Source organism: Bufo bufo, chromosome 2 (genome assembly GCF_905171765.1).
Source record: "Bufo bufo chromosome 2, aBufBuf1.1, whole genome shotgun sequence".
Classification (NCBI taxonomy): domain Eukaryota; kingdom Metazoa; phylum Chordata; class Amphibia; order Anura; family Bufonidae; genus Bufo; species Bufo bufo.
In genome coordinates, this window is record NC_053390.1 from 391,662,912 (window position 1) to 391,681,596 (window position 18,685).

The following is an 18,685-nucleotide window of genomic DNA, read 5'->3' on the forward strand; positions in this document are numbered from 1 at the left end:
TGCTTTGAGTTCATTATTGATGACTTTATTTCTTGTTTAACTATTAGAATAACTGTCGCTAAAATATAACTTTTATTCTGATAATTAAAAGGTGGGTCATTCAACTAAAGTGCTTAAATAAATAAACTATGACCGTCCTGGATCACACTAGCACTAGGTATGAGCGTTGTATCATCTACTCAAACCGGATCCTAGGACTGTGTACACACACAGGGAGCAGACTGTGTGTCTGGAGATCAGCGGGGTGTATATATGGCGGTAAACGCTCGACTAAACCCCCACACGTAGTACTCCAACACACAACACATTGACAGGGTTGGACACCATCACTGAACCCTGAGCTGCTGCCCTTGGTAAACCTACTCATAAAGGCTGGGACAGCCGTCAGAGTGCCGCAGGCTACGTGTCTGCACGCTATACATGAGAGCATGCAGCGATATGTGTTTGTTTGTTTTGTTGGATTCTTAATACCACTCTGTGCTCCTGATGACTGAGTTGCACAATACAGCAACTAAGAAACACGTCGAGCAGAATAGGCTAAGATACCTAGAGTGATGCAGAGGCTAATACCCTAACGACAGGAAGCAAAACTACATTGTAGCCAGCCTTTATGAGTAGGTGTACCTAGGGCAGCAGCTCATACGCTCGTACCTAGTGCTAGTGTGATCCAGGACGGTTCATAGTTTATTTATTTAAGCACTTTAGTTGAATGACCCACATTTTAATTATCAGAATAAAAGTTATATTTTAGCGACAGTTATTCCAATAGTTAAATGTTAATCTCGCATTGTCGTCTACTCCTGATAAATTGATATAGTGGACTTTATTTGAGTACATTGTTGATGGCTGTGATTTTTGGATCGAACACTGCTTCTCTGACATGAACTCTCATGATTTAGGATGCTGTGAGTTCCTGCCTGACTGCGGGTGTACTCTACTGTAAGCTCTGCTTTATTTGAGTACAGTGGACTACACCTGTGGTTGAGCAGGAGCTTACAGCATCGTGCATCATTATGATGCAGCAATTTCATGTCTGATGAGCAGTGTTTGGTCCGGGAAACATAGTCGTCACACGGAAGGAGTGTGTTTCCGGAGGTGAACACACTCTTGTGAAACTGGCCTCAAGCAGGTGTGAATGCAGTATAATGTAGTTAACACCTGCATACCTGTCAATCCCCAAGTGATCGTCTGATCGTGCCACAAACTGAAGCCTCATCATGGTATTAACGAATGCCCCAAAATGAACATAAAACACATTCAATGTCTTCCATTTCTAAGGGCACCTTTACATGCAGCAGTTTTGCTGCAGAAATGTCTGTGACTGAAAATCAGTTTCATTCATCTTAATAGGGTTGTTTTGGCAGGAAGCACATGGATTTCTGCAAACTCTATTCAGATGAATAGAAATAATCTTCAGGCGCAGACCTTTCTGCGTGTGAAGGCACCCTTAGATGTAGGGGAAAAAGTGAGATGTGATCATAGCCTGTTATATTTCCGATATACAAGCCAATTATGTCTGAAGAGTATAATAGGGCTAAGGTATGTCAAAAGAGTGTCCTGGCATACGTTGGGTGGTATGTGCTTGAATACTTTATTTACATTTTTTTATTCCTACAATCTTGCTGCGCTTCTATACAGATGGCTAATGCAAGAAACACGTACCATGCAATATAAGCTATCGCTTATAAAGCAATTCAATGGGTGACATATGCAACTGTACAGTATATTAAAGTATATGTCAAGGTCCTATACCTCAGTGCATACAATTGCATACAGTGAGGCTTTACCTCTGGTATATACATAAAGAGCATTCTCAGACCCAATGTAAGGAAAGAACGAGACGCTAACAGAGCATTACAATATAGTATCCGCCCTACAGTCTCCATGTCTATATCAAAGGCCAAGGAGAACTAGTGAACCTTCCACCAGCCATAATGAGCTTTATAACACTGAGCACGTTTTCAGTGAACAAAGGCTTTGCTTTATGGAAGCCAATTCAGAAAGGAACCAGAAGATGGCAGTATAACAAAGCTAAACAACAAGCAACAAAGCAAAAAAAAACACAAGCAACCACAGTCACCTGCACACCCATATGAGACAATTTGCTTAAATTGCTATATTCATTGTGCCAAATGAGACTGTGCATGCATTAGAGCAGAAACATTCATGACACACAAGTAGCAAGAGCTATATTTACCATGAGAGAGAAGTTACAGATAAATCACCAGCACACGAGTATGTTCTGCTTCATTATTGTGGTATAATGTATCAGAGGACCTGTGACTGCCCCAAATAAAAGGCTATATGAAATCTTCAAAGATGATCAACATCATGACTTTGTCTTTAGTATATAAATAAATAACATTTATTGAAGACTTTGAACCTACTCGTTCGGTGCTTTTATAGGGGCGCTCTAGCGGTTGCAAGTAGTGCTCGCCATTTACTGTTACTTACATGATGGCTGCACCTAGGACCTACATTGTTTCATGTTGTAACTTTTGTAGCCTGGCAATTACAGTTAAAGTATAGGCCTTAACCCCTTCTAGCCCAGGCCTGTTTTTACCTTCCTGCACAGGTCATTTTTTGCAAATCTCTCACTTTATGTGATCATAACTTTGGAACACTTTTACTTATCCAAGCCATTCTGAGCCTCTTTTCTTTTGACACATTATACTCCATGACAGTGGTAAATCTGAGTCGATATATTTCACCTTTATTTATAAAAAAATAAAAATCCAGAATTTACCAAAAATTTGGAAAAATGTACAATTTTCTAAATTTGAATTTCTCTACATTTAAGACAGATAGTGATACCTCATAAAATAGTTATCAATCAACATTTCACATATGTTTACTTTATGTTGGAATCATTTTGTAAATGTCATTTTATTTTTTTTAAGACGTTAGAAGGCTTAGAATTTTAGAAGCAATTTTTCAAATTTTCATAAAAATTTCCTTTTAAGGACCAATTCAATGATAGTGTTTTTGAGGGGCTTACATAATGGAAACCACTCATACATGACCCATTTTAGAAACTACACCCCTCAAATTATTCAAAACTGATGTTAAAAACTTTGTGAACTCTTGAGGTGTTCCATAAGAATTAATGGAAAATAGAGGTGAAATGTTTTATGTTAATAATTTTTTTGTTGCAACACAGCAAGGGTTAACAGCAAAATAAACCTCAATATGTATTACTCTGATTCTACTATTTACTGAAATACCCCATATGTGGTGGTAAACTGCTGTAGGGGCTCATGGTAGTAAGAAGGAAATGAGCAGATTTTGCTAGAATGATTTTTGGGTGCCATTTAGTATTTGAAGAGACCCTGAGGTACATCTACAGTGGAAACCCCAACCCTCAAAAAGTGACCCCGTTTTGGAAACGACACCCCCTCAAGGAATTTATAAGAGATGTACTGAACAATTTGACCCCATAGGTGTTTTATGGAATTTAGAAACTCTTTTTGGCACAGTTTTTATTTTCTTACAGCATCCACCTGAGGTGGTATATCATGTGATATTTTTATAGAGCAGGTTGTTACGGATGTGGCAATACCTAATATGTCTATTTTTTAAAACATTTTGTTAAGCTTTACACAGTAAAGGCATTTTTGATTTTCACTATTTTGAGGTACATATGACTTTTTGATTGCTTGGTATTACACTTTTTGTGAGGCAAGGTGAACAATAATGGCTGTTTAGCACAGTTTTTATTTTTATACAGCATTCACCTGAGGGGTTATATCATTTGATATTTTTATAGAGCAGGTTGTTACGGATGCGGCAATACCTAATATGTTTTTTTTTTATCTTTACACAATAAAAGCATTATTGAAAAGAAAAATATTTTTGTGTTGCCATCTTCTGTTAGCCATTTAAAAAAAACTTTTTGAACGACTGTCTTTTGAGGGATGTAGCGATAGCAAACGATTTTGTTCGAGATCAGATGCCAATTTGATTGGTACATACAACTTTTTGATTGCTTGGTATTACATTTTTTGTGAGGCAAGGTGACAAAAAAAATGCCTGTTTTGGCACTGTTTTTATTTAGATTTATTTTACGGCGTCCACCTGACAGGGTGGATCATGAGATATTATTATAGAGCTGGTCAATAGAGATGAGGCGATACCTAATATTTTTCTTTTTTTTCCTATTTTTTACAATTTTATCTGACTTTTTTTACTTGAAACTTTTTTTTTAATTATTATTATGTAAAACTCTTTTTTTTTTTTTTTTTTTTTTTTTTTACACTTTTTTTTGTCCCACTGTGGGACTTAAACTTTTGGGGGTCTGATCCCCCCTACACTGCATTACAATACATGTCAATGTCTCACAGGCTGCCGTAGAAGGCAAGCCCCGATGCCTGTGGAAGGCAGCCCAGGCATCAGGTCCCCGTCACTGCAGCACAAGGACATGATGGGGATGGGAAAGGAGCCCCCTCCCTCCGTAAGCCCTGTACATGCCACAGTCAACACTGAACATGAAGACCATACAGAGGGTGAAAACACAGATTACGGTCTAAACGGCAGGGGCTTGGCCATCAGTGACTGCCTGGCCCCTACTGCTGGTCGGGGAGTGCAGCTCCTGCACCCTCTTGATCAGAGTGTCATACCAGTACATGTACGGCGCCGGTCAGGAAGGAGTTAAAGTCCTTTTAACAGACCAATATATCAGGCAATTATCAGGAACAAACTAAATGTTTTCGATAATTGCCTGATCATTAGAGAAGATGTGGGCTGCATTTACATGCAGCAATCACCTTCACTGTATGGGGACAAGCGATCGCTAGAGCAATCTCTTGTCCCCATAGAAAATCATTGTTCCTGATCTGTTTACACAGTTTACACAATTTGCTGCACAGAAACTATGATTTCAGATGCCGGCAGAACGACAAGATCAACTGATGAATGAGCAAGCACTTGTTCATCAGGTGATTGCTGGCACCTTTTACACCGATCAATTATCAAGACTGAGAATTTACACAAACACTCATCCCTGACAGTAGGCATTGCAGAGGGTAGAATCTACATTGAAAATCCACACAAATTCTACACACCCTGCACATGAAATTTTGAAAATCCCATCTACTTAGCTGGGACTGTATCAAGCTGCCCAAAACGCAGCACAGAAAAAAACGTGCATAATAGGGATTGACAGATATAGATTTTTTAGGGCTGATACCTTTCAGGCCGATAGCCGATAATTTATACCGATATTCAGTGAATTTTCATTTTTGAAAAAAATAAAAAAAAGTTCCTACACAAATCTGCTGAAAATGAATATGTTTATTGTTAACGTGTAGTTTTTTTTTTTGTGTAAATCTTTCTTTTTCATTTATAATTAATATTTTGGTATGTTTATTTTTACTATTAGCCCCCTTAGGGACTAGAACCCTTGTCCTATTCACCCTGATAGATCTCTATGAGGGTGAATAGGACCTCACACTGTCCCTGCTGCCCTGTGCTTTGTGCACACAGCAGCAGGGAGCTGACTATGGCAGCCAGAGCTTCAATAGCGTCCTGGCTGCCATGGTAACCGATCGGAGGCCCAGCATTACACGGATTAATACTGGGGTTGGGGGGGAGGGCGCACTGCACCACCAACGATTAATACTGGGGTTTGGGGGGGGAGCACTGCACCACCAATGATTAATACTGGGGTTGGGGGGGGCGCACTGCGCCACCAATGATTAATACTGGGGTTTGGGGGGTGGCGCACTGCGCCACCAATGATTAATACTGGGGTTTGGGGGGTGCGCCACCAATGAAGATGACTCATTAATTCATATACAGGAGGCGGGAGCTGGCTGCAGAATCACATAGCCGGCTCCCGACCTCTATGAGCTGTAGCTGCACCTAAGGGATTAACTGCCGCGGATCGCAGCTACCGCTCATAGAGGTCGGGAGCCGGCTATGTGATTCAGCAGCCAGCTCCCGCCTCCTGTATATGAATTAATGAGAGAGTTAACTTCATTGGTGGCGCAGTGGCCACAGCCGCTCCCCTCCTCTTGTCCTCCCTCCTCATTGGTGGCAGCGGCAGCAGCAGCACAGGGGGAGGGAGACACTGCTTCCTTCTCCCCTGTGCTGCTGAGGGAACACGGAGAGCGCTGTCAGCAGCGCGATCCTTGTTCCCCATACGTTATCGGTATATCGGCAAAATAGATGCAGATACCGATAACCTTCAAAATCCTGAATATCGGCCGATAATTTCGGTAAAACGATAATCGGTCGATCCCTAGTGCATAATATGCATAGTGTGTATATACCTTAAAGCATCCTTAATGAATGTATTGGTTTGAGTCTCAAACCTATGAATCCATTTCAGATTGAGGCACAATTCTGTCATTTTCGGGGTGTACTCTCTTTTGTTTCCAGTGGTTTATATATTAATGGCTGTGTGTAGAGTTATTTTGAGGGCACACCAAATACTATACAAGCTGTTATACAAGCTGTACACTGACTACTTTACATTGTATCACAGTGTCATATCTTCAGTGTCGTCCCATGGAAAGATAGAATAAAATATTTACAAAAATGTGAGGGGTGTACTCAGTTTTGTGAGACTGTGTATTTCAGGTGTTATTTACACCAGTTTTGTGGCATATGTATTGTTACATTTTACATGAAGTGTAGGAAAAGTCACAAAATATGGCTTCTGACAAAATTTGCTACTTTTCTACACCAGAAAAAAGACATAGAAGCAGCAGAGCACTTTGACTGACACACAACTCTTAGGTCCGACGTGCCATGGGTTGGCAAGTATGGTCTAGATTCATACACATAGAGAAAGGGGCACACATTTACAATACATGGCAGTAACTATGCATTGTTACTTACTTGTACTCCAGGCTGGGGTCAAAGCAGCAGCTCTCCAGTGCATCCAGTGATTTCATTACTAGCAAATTCATTTGCTGCCCAGAAGTATCACTGCACAGAAAGACATAGAACAATAATATGAACAACCAGATACCAATTTGGTTCCACTGATACATAGAATCTGGTGGAGGCATGAAGCATAGATTAGAATCCATGAAACAGTCAGGAGACCTGACAGAAGTCCCCTACCATCAAGAGGTTTGAATGTTTTGTAATATCTAGCTTGTATGCGGAGATATGATACAGCCCAAAGCCTGTGTTGTTAAACCCAGTTGAAGACATTTCCACTTCTTATTTTCTGTCCGGTGCTGAGCCGCCATGGCTGTTTTATCTGGACACAAACCACCAAATACAATAGTGTCCCAGCATATAAAGAGATAACTGCAAGTATTTAATCCAGATAAGAGAAATTATAAGAGGACATATCAGTATTTCTGCTCCGGCTTTGGACCTGAAACTGCAAGTAATCATATCTCACCATACAACATAATCTACACGAAAGGACCTTACTAAATTGACCAATGATAGGCCTAATTTAAGTGTTCACACGTGGATACATTGTGGATTTTCTAAGCGGAGCTGAGGGTGGAAAATCCACAAAGCATTACATGATCACCAAGCTGATGAGATTTACTAAAGTCTCATGTACACACTGCGGAAAAAACTGCAGTGGAAATACACCTCGCTGGGAATTTTAAGTCAATTTTGGCTGCAGATTTCCACAAATCTCATGTACACTTTTTTCTGCACGGAAATTGACCTGCTGTGCGGATTTCCAAATCCAGAGTATGTGAATTATGTTTGCAGTTTTAGCTGCGATTTCACCCTTTACAAATGAAGAAGTAAATCTGTGTGGAGGTACCCTTAAAGGGGTTCTGCAGTTTGTTTAACTGATCATCAGCATCTGATCGGCGGGGGTCCGACCCCCGGGACCCCTGCCGATCTGCTGTTTGAGAAGGCAGCAGCACTCCAGCAGCGGCGCGGCCTTCTCACTGTTTACCGCAGGCCCAGTGACGTCACGACTAGTATCAACCAGTGATGGTCAGTTCGCAGTGTTCACCAGCGAACACATGCGGGCTGCCATCTTGACTCACCCGTCCGGGGATGCACAGGTAAGCCCTTACCTGTGCCGGGAGCCGGTCTGAAATCAAATGCGGTCACCGGGAGCAGGCAGTTCCGAGAACAGCCCGATGAAGGCCCCGGGCGGCTGTTCTCGGAACTGCCTGCTCCCGGTGACCGCATTTGATTTCAGACCGGCTCCCGACACAGGTAAGGGCTTACCTGTGCATCGCCGGACTGCTGAGTCAAGATGGCAGCCCGCATGTGCTCGCTGGCGAACACTGCGAACTGACCATCACTGGTATCAACTGGCCTAGGCGCGGCTAAGCTCCATTCAAGTGAACAGAGCTTAGCCCCGCCCAGGCCAGTTGATACTAGTCGTGGCGTCACTGGGCCTGCGGTAAACAGTGAGAAGGCCGCGGCACTCCTAGAGTGCTGCTGCCTTCTCAAACAGCTGATCGGCGGGGGTCCCGGGTTTCGGACCCCCGCAGATCAGATGCTGATGATCTATCCAGAGGATAGATCATCAGTTTAAACAAACTGCAGAACCCCTTTAAGCGATCAGCACATGAGTGAATGCACATAAGATCCGCACAAATTTCGGTGCGTTTCTGCAGCATATCCACAATGTCCAACAGCGTTTTTTGGTGCAGATTCGATGCAGTTTTGCCGCTGATCTCACCCTTCCATTGAAAAGTGTGAAATCTGCAGATAAAACCACGCACATAATTGACATGCTATTTAACTTGAAAACAGCATGGCAGGTCAATTTCAAAATCTGCAAAGTGTACATGAGATTATTGTACTCTCACTGTAAATACGCTGCGGTTTCTGCACGTATTCTGCAACGTGTGGTCTTACAGTGCCGAGGGAGAAATCCACTGTATGGAAATCTGCAGCCAGGTCCCAGGCAGATCCACATTTAACACATGTAGTTAGGTAGAAAAAACCTTAGAGGATGAATCCCAAGATGAACCTGAAACCAAAGAGTTCATCCACATAAGTTCCCAACTCACTCATTATCCTCCCATACCCCAAATCCCTAAAAATCTGTGTCTGTAGCAGGTGGAAATTCCTATGCACATGGGGTACCTGATTTTCTCCTCACACAGATGGGAGATGAACATCCCAAGAGCCAGTCCAATATGAACTTGTAGAGCCTGAGAATCATCTGCGGCTGGCCGCCCAGGTAACCTTGCTGTGAGAAGGTTTAGAATTTCCTCAACTTTTTCTTTAAATGACATAACGAGTACTGGGACCAACAGAGACAGGCCTGTGGCTGCACAAGAGCGGGCAATGACACTGGCAGTGTTCTCACCGGAGTAGGATTTCTGGAATATAAAGAAATGACCTATAATGCACATCACATATACCAGCTGATAGCAGTACATACATCATTCTTCTACTAAGGTGCAGTCAGAACTTGCATGTCAAAGGGTATGTTCACTCTGCCACGCAGATTTCAGAGCGGAAACCCCCTCCCACGGCTTTCAACAGGAAATCCATACTATAGGTTAATGCATCTTCTTGGTGCAATTTCTGTGTATAAACCATACAGGCACATGGGCTAGCCCCATAGAATGAGGGACAGCTTTGGATTTCAATAGCGGGTTCCACGGCAAACACCCATTCAGATTTTTCTGACATGTATTTTTACTGCCTGACTGTACCCCAAGCGCCAGGTCAAAATGTTTGCCCAGTTTCCATGGAAAAAAAAAAAATCCCCAGAGGCGTTACTGCCAGTGATATATGCCTTTTTGGCCTTCGGGTACTTTCACACTAGCGTTTTTCTTTTCCGGCATTGAGTTCTGTCCTAAGGGCTCAATACTGGAAAAGAACTGATCAGTTTTATCCCCATGCATTCTGAATGGAGAGCAATCCGTTCAGCATGCATCAGGGTGTCTTCAGTTCAGTCTTTTTAGGACGGAGATTATAACGCAGTATGCTGCGGTTTTATCTCCGTCCAAAATTTGGAAACACTTGCCTTCCGGAATAGCATTTTTTCCCCATTGAAATGCATTAATGCCAGATCCGGCCCCGATTGTTCCGTCAAAACGGATCCGGAATTGCAGTCTGTGCATGCTCAGACCGCAAAAAATGGGAAAAAAATAAATGCCGGATACGTTTTTCCGGATGACACCGGAGAGACGGATCCGGCATTTCAATGCATTTGTCAGACGGATCAGGATCCTGATCCGTCTGACAAACGGAATCAGTTTGCATGCGTTTTGACGGATCCGGCAGGCATCGTCTGCCTGCCGGAATCCTCTGCCGCAAGTGTGAAAGTACCCTTAGTGTCGCTGGTAGCCGCGGCGGGTGTCCATTCGCAATTTGCGTAGCTGTATTCAGTGGAGCTTTTATGAGGAAATAGGAGGTGCGTGCAGGCAGAGAAGGGGGAACTGCAGGCTGCTGGAAGTTTTTGCACTGATTAACTACTGAAGTATGCAAAAAGAAAAAGAATCTGCCTGTGTGACATTAGTTTTACTATTATATTGATGGGTCAGCAGGCTCGGCTTAAACAGTGCTATGACTTCTGCTGCAGTACACAGAATTGTGATTAAATAAACCACATGTCAACTGTTTCTAAACACACCTAAATCTATATAAGATGGTCTATAGAGGAGACATGAATGAAGATGTAGTTCATTGGAGGTGCCGGAGAGTTTTCAGCTACACAGAATACAATATGACAGACCGGGTATAACGGAGAAGGAACAATGGAATCGGTTAGACGTCAACGAGAAAAGTCAGTAAAATCAGCAAATAACCGGTGGACCTCAGCAGACACTGAACAAGCAGAAAGAATCTGAGCGACTGGGAACTAAGATGTGCAAATGCTGAAACTGCATGAATAAATGATATTAATGGCAATATAATATAAAATCAATGTGCACGACTGAGCAGCTAAAGAGGATGCATTAGGTATGCCACCTTAAGGATGGCAGGCAGTGCATGGCAGGAAAGACAGCACTGATGTGACTGCAGATATGAAGCAGTATCTACAGCACCAATGAAGGAATTCATTCCACATGGAAAATCATTTCAGTTATTTTATATCCAGTTTTTCTCTATGTCAGAGTGCTAGTCGAGTCGGGAGAAAACTTCCTATCCATGGGCACCTTTGTATAGCGGTGCATTAATGTGCACATTTATGTGCAGATGAGTAGATTTTATTATCGACATGTGGACAATTTTAGCTGAGGAGAGGCTGACTGGATTGGTGACAAATGTTAAGGGGTACATACACCGTCCACAGCTGTCGGCTGAACAGCCAAATCTCTGAACTCCTCCATACACACGCCGAACAAGTATGCGATTTCAATGGAGAGAGAGGAGAAAGGGCTGCTTCCAGACTCCTCTTCCGGTGGCTTATTTGGGAGAAAAGAAGGACTGGGTGTTGAAATCTCAGGGAAAAGTTGGGAGCTCCCCATATATATTAGATAGTCAGGCTGGTCCCACTGAAATTGGTTTGGTTAAGAATAGTCTAATGTGTATGGGGTCATCCACTGTCACCACATGAGATGAGGAGGACTGTCAACAGGGCAGCAGTCATGAAGCATGCTGTCGTTCCATGCAAAGCCTATGGCACTGATGCTGAATTCAAAGTCCTCCCTCCTGTCGTGGGGGTGGGGATGGTAGGGAATCAGTGGTGTCCCAAAAGTCAGAACCCCACAGATCTAACTTTTCTCTTTTATCCAGGGGCAGATGATACAAGCTTTGGGTTGAATTATCTCTTCTTGTAATCTACTTTCATTACTGAAATCGTACATTTCTGTTTACATAACTGTGGAGACTTGCTAACACTAATAGTTATGTAAACAGAAGACAGAGGAGCGTTGCTGAGGCTCAAAATGGCCACTTTACAGCTATTTTTCTAATAGAAATGTGCGATTTCAGTAATTAAAGTATGTTACAAGAGATAATTCAACCCAAAACTTGTAACATTACGAAAATGGTCAGAATCAATGCTCCTATACAGTAGAGAAATAAAACAAAAAGAATGCCAGTTACATTTTAAACTATAACCTACACCTTTGTGTTCTCTTATACAGTATAAGCATAACTTCAAATCAACATAAAACCACTGCCTAAACTATTCAAAGCTAACTACTCTGACCGTATTTCGATGGTTAGTGCTGTAATAAAAACAACAAAGCCCAGAGAGGGTGCTACATGAAAACATTTTAAATTCTATTACAGTAAAGTAGCATCTTACCCCTATTGAGCAGAGTTTAAAATGCAAAACACGTTTATGAACAATAGTAACATGAAGTAAAAAGACATTTCATTCCTTCCATTAAGCAATCTAAAATATTAGAGTCTTTCTAAAAGTAAGAAATAGCTGGCGGCTGTCCAGTGCTACTACGGGAAAGAGGCTTCCAGGCAGATGGATTACTTCCACAGGGATGAAATAATCTGGAGTAGTAATCTGTTTTATGAAGAGGAAAATGAAGCGCGGTTTTAGGATGATCATTATTGTGACCATTAACCTTTTCTCTCGCCTGTGGAATAGTTATGTGGAAATATGGATGGTAGTTTACACAAGAAGCGTTAGACGTTTTGGACGGTCTGAACAAATCCTGCTGGTGAGAAAGATTGATTTTATAGAACAAGGACTAGCTGGACAGGCTGTATAGTGTACAACACAGTGATGGTGTGTGCTGCATAATGTACACTGCTCAAAAAAATAAAGGGAACACAAAAATAACACATCCTAGATCTGAATTAATTAAATATTCTTCTGAAATACTTTGTTCTTTACATAGTTGAATGTGCTGACAACAAAATCACACAAAAAAAAAAAAATGGAAATCAAATTTTTTAACCCATGGAGGTCTGGATTTGGAGTCACCCTCAAAATTAAAGTGGAAAAACACACTACAGGCGGATCCAACTTTGATGTAATGTCCTTAAAACAAGTCAAAATGAGGCTCAGTAGTGTGTGTGGCCTCCACGTGCCTGTATGACCTCCCTACAACGCCTGTGCATGCTGATGAGGTGGCGGACGGTCTCCTGAGGGATCTCCTCCCAGACCTGGACTAAAGCATCTGCCAACTCCTGGACAGTCTGTAGTGCAACGTGACGTTGGTGGATAGAGCGAGACATGATGTCCCAGATGTGCTCAATTGGATTCAGGTCTTGGACGTCGGGCCCTCATATCACCCTCATGGCAATGTCCTGAGTATTGTCAGTTTTCTTCTTGAAACTGGACAACCCCTTTAATATTTCATACAATGTATGGTAAAACTGTAAAAACAAATAGTTTTGGGTTGTATTAAAAAAAAAAAATTACATTTCTTTAAGGAGAGTTCACTGTGCCCTAAAAAGACATTAACTTTATTCTGTGGGTCACTACGATTATGACCATTGGAGGAGGGGGGGGGTTTATCATAAGGGTAATACATAAAGTTAGTTTTCCGTTAATATGCATTGGCGTACTTTACAACAAATTTATCAAATGACACATGTTGTTTGTAAAATATGGAGCCTCATTAAACCTAACACTTTTGTGTAGAAACGCTAATCCAGTTTTTTTTACACTATTCCCAGACTGCAGTGACTTTGGGTCTTTTTTTGTTACTATTTTAAAAAGTTGCAGTGATAAATCTGGAATGAAGCTCATTAACATCGCTAACTAAGCCCACTTTCCAAAGCTGAAGTGAGTTGTGTAAAAAGTCACAGAATTTGCACAAATGACCTAAAAAAAAAATCACAAGTGTCCTATTTTCATATCTTTTTTTTTTATTATTGTTTTGTGTTGTATTATTCTGACACCTGTGATTTTTTTGATTTTTTTTCTGTCACTAGACCTGAGTGAAGGCTATTTTTTGTGGGGTGAGCTGGAGTTCTTATCAGTACCATTTGAGGATACATTGCTTTGATCATTTTTATTGAAACTTTTTGGGAGGTGAGGTGACCAAAAATATCTTTCTAAATGTAAGCCATATTCTAATAAGCCCTATCTCAGAATTTAAAGAGAAACTGAGCAGATTGATATATTTTTGTGGGAGAAGATTCAGTAAAACTTGTGATCGGCCCAGGAAACACAGTCCACGTGTTTCAAAAAGTCACTCTGGGATCCGCACTAGTGTAGCAGACAAACTATATGGTTTAGCACGTATAACGTCAGGTTAAGATTCGTCTCTTCTCCACTCTCCACACGTGCTGCCTCGATATTTCTCAGTCTACAGGCAACACAGAAACAGATTTTTCACCAAAGCTCTTTATTTACTCACAAGATTGTCGTCTTGCTTATCACATAAAAGTTGATGCCCCACCCGGGGCGTCTTTTTTTCTCTTTTCCAGGTATGGGCTGTACTTATACATACATCACAATGCGTCATTTACACACTTACTTTCCATTACAATATTAAAATGCACTCTATCCATACCTCTGTACTTAATAACATTACGCCATTATAGGTTCACTACACATCGCCTTTTCTCTATTCCGTACAAGACCTCAAGTTGCTACCCAACTATAGATAACCCTACAACGGTGAAATAAATATTCTTTTGTAGCAAATCCAGCCCAATCTTAATATTATTTCCCTACTAAATCACATCGTACTGTTTATCTGACCGATTCCAACTAAAGTATTCTGCCGTATATTAATGATACAGCAAACTTTCCCGGTATCTTCTCGATGTCCCTCAATCTTACAAAAATTTGACCAGCTTTCCTTCTACACTACCAGACAGGCCTGTCGGTTACCTCCACCCATACCCATGGTTCCCAACCATTACTACCTCGTCCAGTACCGCTCCTGTAAAGTTCCTTCCCAAGCCAAAAATTAATCTTTTCTTCTCTCATCTTCTTCCCCTTGATCTTATAATGAGGTGAACCACCTTCTGGATTTTGATGGTGACTTTTTTTTAAATGAGCTGATACACTATGTGTATCTAAACCTTTTTTTAATATTTCTTATATGTTTTCAATTCTTGTTTTTAATTTTCTCAGGGTTCCCCCACATATTGTAATTTACATGGGCATTCTAACACTTCTATCACTCCCATAGTCTCACAGGAGATCTGGCCCTTCACTTTAAACTCTTTTCCTCCTGCTGCTAATTCTACCTTACTGTTCTGTCTATCTCCTCCAGCAGATGTGGAGAGGGGAGGAGAGACATGGAGGCAGAGCCAAATCTCAACCCGACGTTATATGTGCTGAACCTTGTGGTGTCTGCTATACTAGCGCGGATCCCAGAGTGACTTTTTGGAACTTTAAGGAAGGAGTTGGGACCTACTCCTGGAGTGGGTTCTGCTGTTTACTTCCAGACATTTTCTTCAGGAACACGTTGTATTTGTTTTTACAGTCCACGTGTTTGCTCGATCCCCCGGGTAGACCGCAGCTCCCCTGAAGTGAACTAACTGTATCTTAGTGTTTTACAGGTCAGTACAAGACATCTACGATCAGATATGCATTATAAATCACTAAAGGGCCCTTTACACAGGCTGAGAATCCTAAAGATAATCGCTTAGGGGGTCATAGGAACGCTCGTTAGCAATTATCTGGCAGTATAAATGTACTGCCGATTATGCTCGAGCTAAACTCTGATTCATCAAGTAATCCACTAGTTTGTGCACACACAAAAATCGTTTGCCGGCAGCAGATCGTTCTGTGTAAACACGACACAGAACGACAAACACGGCAAACAATCTGACAGTATCGGGAAGAGTGATGGCATTAGTGATCGCTCCTCCCCATACTCTGGAGGAGATCTCCGGCACAAGCGAGCAGCAGATTGTGTTCCTTCCAGACAATCTGCTGCTCTGTCGTCCCATGTAAAGTCAGTCAGTTCAGAGGAGCCATGGTCGGCCTGGTGTTTCCCGGACCAATCACGGTCATGTGCATGAGCCCTTATACAGAGAATGCTATCCATCACATAACAGTACCACTCTGTGATCACATTAGGGAGGCTGAACCGGACACAGAGGAAGCTTCCTCTCCCTGTCCAGCTGTGGAGATGCTGCAGTTATTATTGATTATTGCAATTGCAGGGCGGACCCACGCTTATGGAATCGGCTCAGCTCCTAAGCCCATCCCATACAGTTCCTGCCCACCTGGGATGTACATGTACGTTATGATGTGCAAAAAGGTTAACATGTCCGAAGTCCATAAGACCTATTTACCTGTGAATATACCCAACCTCAATACTCCAATTATCTCTGAAATCAGAAATAGCAGCTAATGATCAATCCACATACTGTAAGGTCTTAACTGCATTATTTTTGGCAATCGATAAGCACAGTTGTTTAGTGAACAATATGTGTAGCATACAAACCACTACCAGACAGACACAGCGACTTAATGCCTGCAAAGGCTTTTTTGACAATTCCTCGTCAGCAAACCATTCTCAATACAAGCAAGGAAAGATAACCCCTTGAGGACCCTGTTATTTTCCTTTTTTTGCGTTTTCGTTTTTCACTCCCAGTCTTCCCATAGTCCTAACTTTTTTATTTTTCCATTCACATAGCCTTCTGAGGGCTTATTTTTTGCAGGACAGGTGGTACTTTCTAATGGCACCTTTTACGGTTGCATACCATGTAGTGGGAAGCAGAAAAAAAATTCCAAATGGAGTAGAATTGGGAAAAAACGCAATTCTGATAAAAGTTTTTATTTTTTACATCATACACTATGCGGTAAAGTTATCTTCATTCTCCAGATCAGTACGGTTACAACGATACCACACTTGTATAATTTTTCTTGCGTTTTAATACGTTTTTTTTTTTTTTTTAAAACCTTTGAAGAAAAAAAATAAAAATACATTTTATAACCATATTCTGACCCATATAACTTTTTTGTAGTTATGTGTACGGGGCTGTGTGAGGGCTCATTTTTTCCAGGACGATCTGTACTTTTCAGTGATACCAATTTAAAGTGTGTGCGACTTTTTGATCACTTTTTATAAAAAAATTATTGGGTAGTTGAAGTGACAAAAAATGGCGAATTGTCAGTTTTTATCTTTTTTCCCGTTACGCCATTTGCCGTATGCCATTAATATTGTTATATTTTAATTGTATGGGAAGTTTCTCACGTGTCGATGCCCATTTTTTCCATTGGTTAAGTATTTTTATTTTAAGGAAAGGGGGGTGATTAGAACTTATGTTGTTTTTTATATATATATATATATATATATATATATATATATATATATATATATATATATATATTTATTTGTAAAAACTTTTTTTTAACAATAACTGGAAATCATTAGATTGCCCATTGTGTTTATTGATGGCTATATAGCCATCATTGAACACTTCATTTGCAATATAATAATACAATGCTGTCACCTAGTGGCCTGTATTGGTATATTCTTGAAATAGACTTGGGCTATTTCAGCAATGTAACAGGTTCCCTGATCTCAGCCGGGGAACGCTGTTACCGGAGCAGAAGAGCGCGGCTTCCACTTCCGGACTGCTCAAATGGCGTGGTCACATTTGACTACGGCATCTGAAGGGGAAAATGTACATGTGCCGCGGGTCTCTAATATTTAAAATAGCAGAAACCCAGTGGCTATGGAGCCCGCTGCATGTGCGAGCGGGCGCAATGTTTAAAGACTGGACTTGTACGGTGGAGGTTCTGAAGGGGTTAAAGGGGTTGCCCGGGTTGAGAGCTGAACCCGTATATACCCACAATTGCATCCAGGCAGCCCCCTGTGAATCGAGAAGGGCAAAGGCATTTTATGGAGATCTGGTGATGTACCAGGCTCTCCATAGGAACTGCTAAATGGAGGCCTCCGCCCAGCAGTGAGCCTGGTGACGTCACTGGCTCTGATTGGGGGTTTTAGTGCTGCCCTAGCCTGTAAAATGGTTAGGGCAGCGCTAAAGCCCACCCATCAGAGCCGGTGATGTCACCGGGAACACTGCTGGGTGGAAACCTCCGTCCAGCAGTGTGTTGTTATACACAAAAAAAAAGCCCTTGCCCTGTGCCTTGGCCCATCCAACGCAGGGCAAGGGAGAGCATCAAATGCTCCGATGCTCATGTCAGAGGGCAGTCTGGGTGAAATTGTGGGTATGTCCAGGTTCAGCTCTGAACCCGGACAACCCCTTTAAACGATGTTTGGTAAAGGTAAGAATTGCGTTATTGTCAGTGATTTTATTTTATTTTATTTTTTTTGCACATTGTGTGGATATGGTGGTGATTGCTTTCTCACTGACACTGTCCCTTACTAACACTTGGGATATTGGCAGTGTTCCTGCGTTTTTCTCTGTACTTATGATATCTGATGTGAACACCCCTGTTTTTATGGTGCTTTGCACTGAAGGGTTCTTTATTTGTACATGTATTGAATATAATAACGCTTCGTATTTTTCTTGTAAATGGTCATTGGTCTAGCACCTATTTTGTGTAGGTATGTAGACATTGTCTGGTGTGTTTATGACCAGGTTTACATTGTCTTACAGGGACATTAAATGGAGTAGATCACTTAAATTTCCACACAAAAAATGTAGAACTAGACAGTTGTGCTGCTTTTGTATTCCCAGCAAATGTGGGAAGATATGGGCGAAGACAATAAAATATGTTTGAAATGGAATACAATTAAGCAGATTGTTTAAAAGAGTTTTCTGAGCTTTTTTTTAACTGATGACTTATTCTGTGGATAGGTTGTCAGTATCTGACACCTGGAACTCTCGCCAATCAGCTGTTTGAGAAGGCATCTTGCAGCTTTTCCTAGGCCATGTGACGTCACATTCATCAGTCACACGGGCTAGGCGCAGCTCAGCCGCATGGAAGTGAATT

The 18,685-nt window shown here is 41.6% G+C and overlaps 1 protein-coding gene across 1 annotated transcript in view; it reads right to left on the minus strand.

Moving 5' to 3' along the window:
- FOCAD (focadhesin) overlaps nucleotides 1-18,685 on the minus strand; it is a 246,965-nt gene that overhangs the window by 34,550 nt on the left and 193,730 nt on the right. The window contains exons 27-28 of the mRNA XM_040417224.1: nucleotides 9,031-9,269; nucleotides 6,841-6,930 (exon numbers count right to left, since the gene is read on the minus strand). Of these exons, the coding sequence (XP_040273158.1) occupies nucleotides 6,841-6,930; nucleotides 9,031-9,269 (329 nt within the window). The remainder of the gene's footprint in view (nucleotides 1-6,840; nucleotides 6,931-9,030; nucleotides 9,270-18,685) is intronic.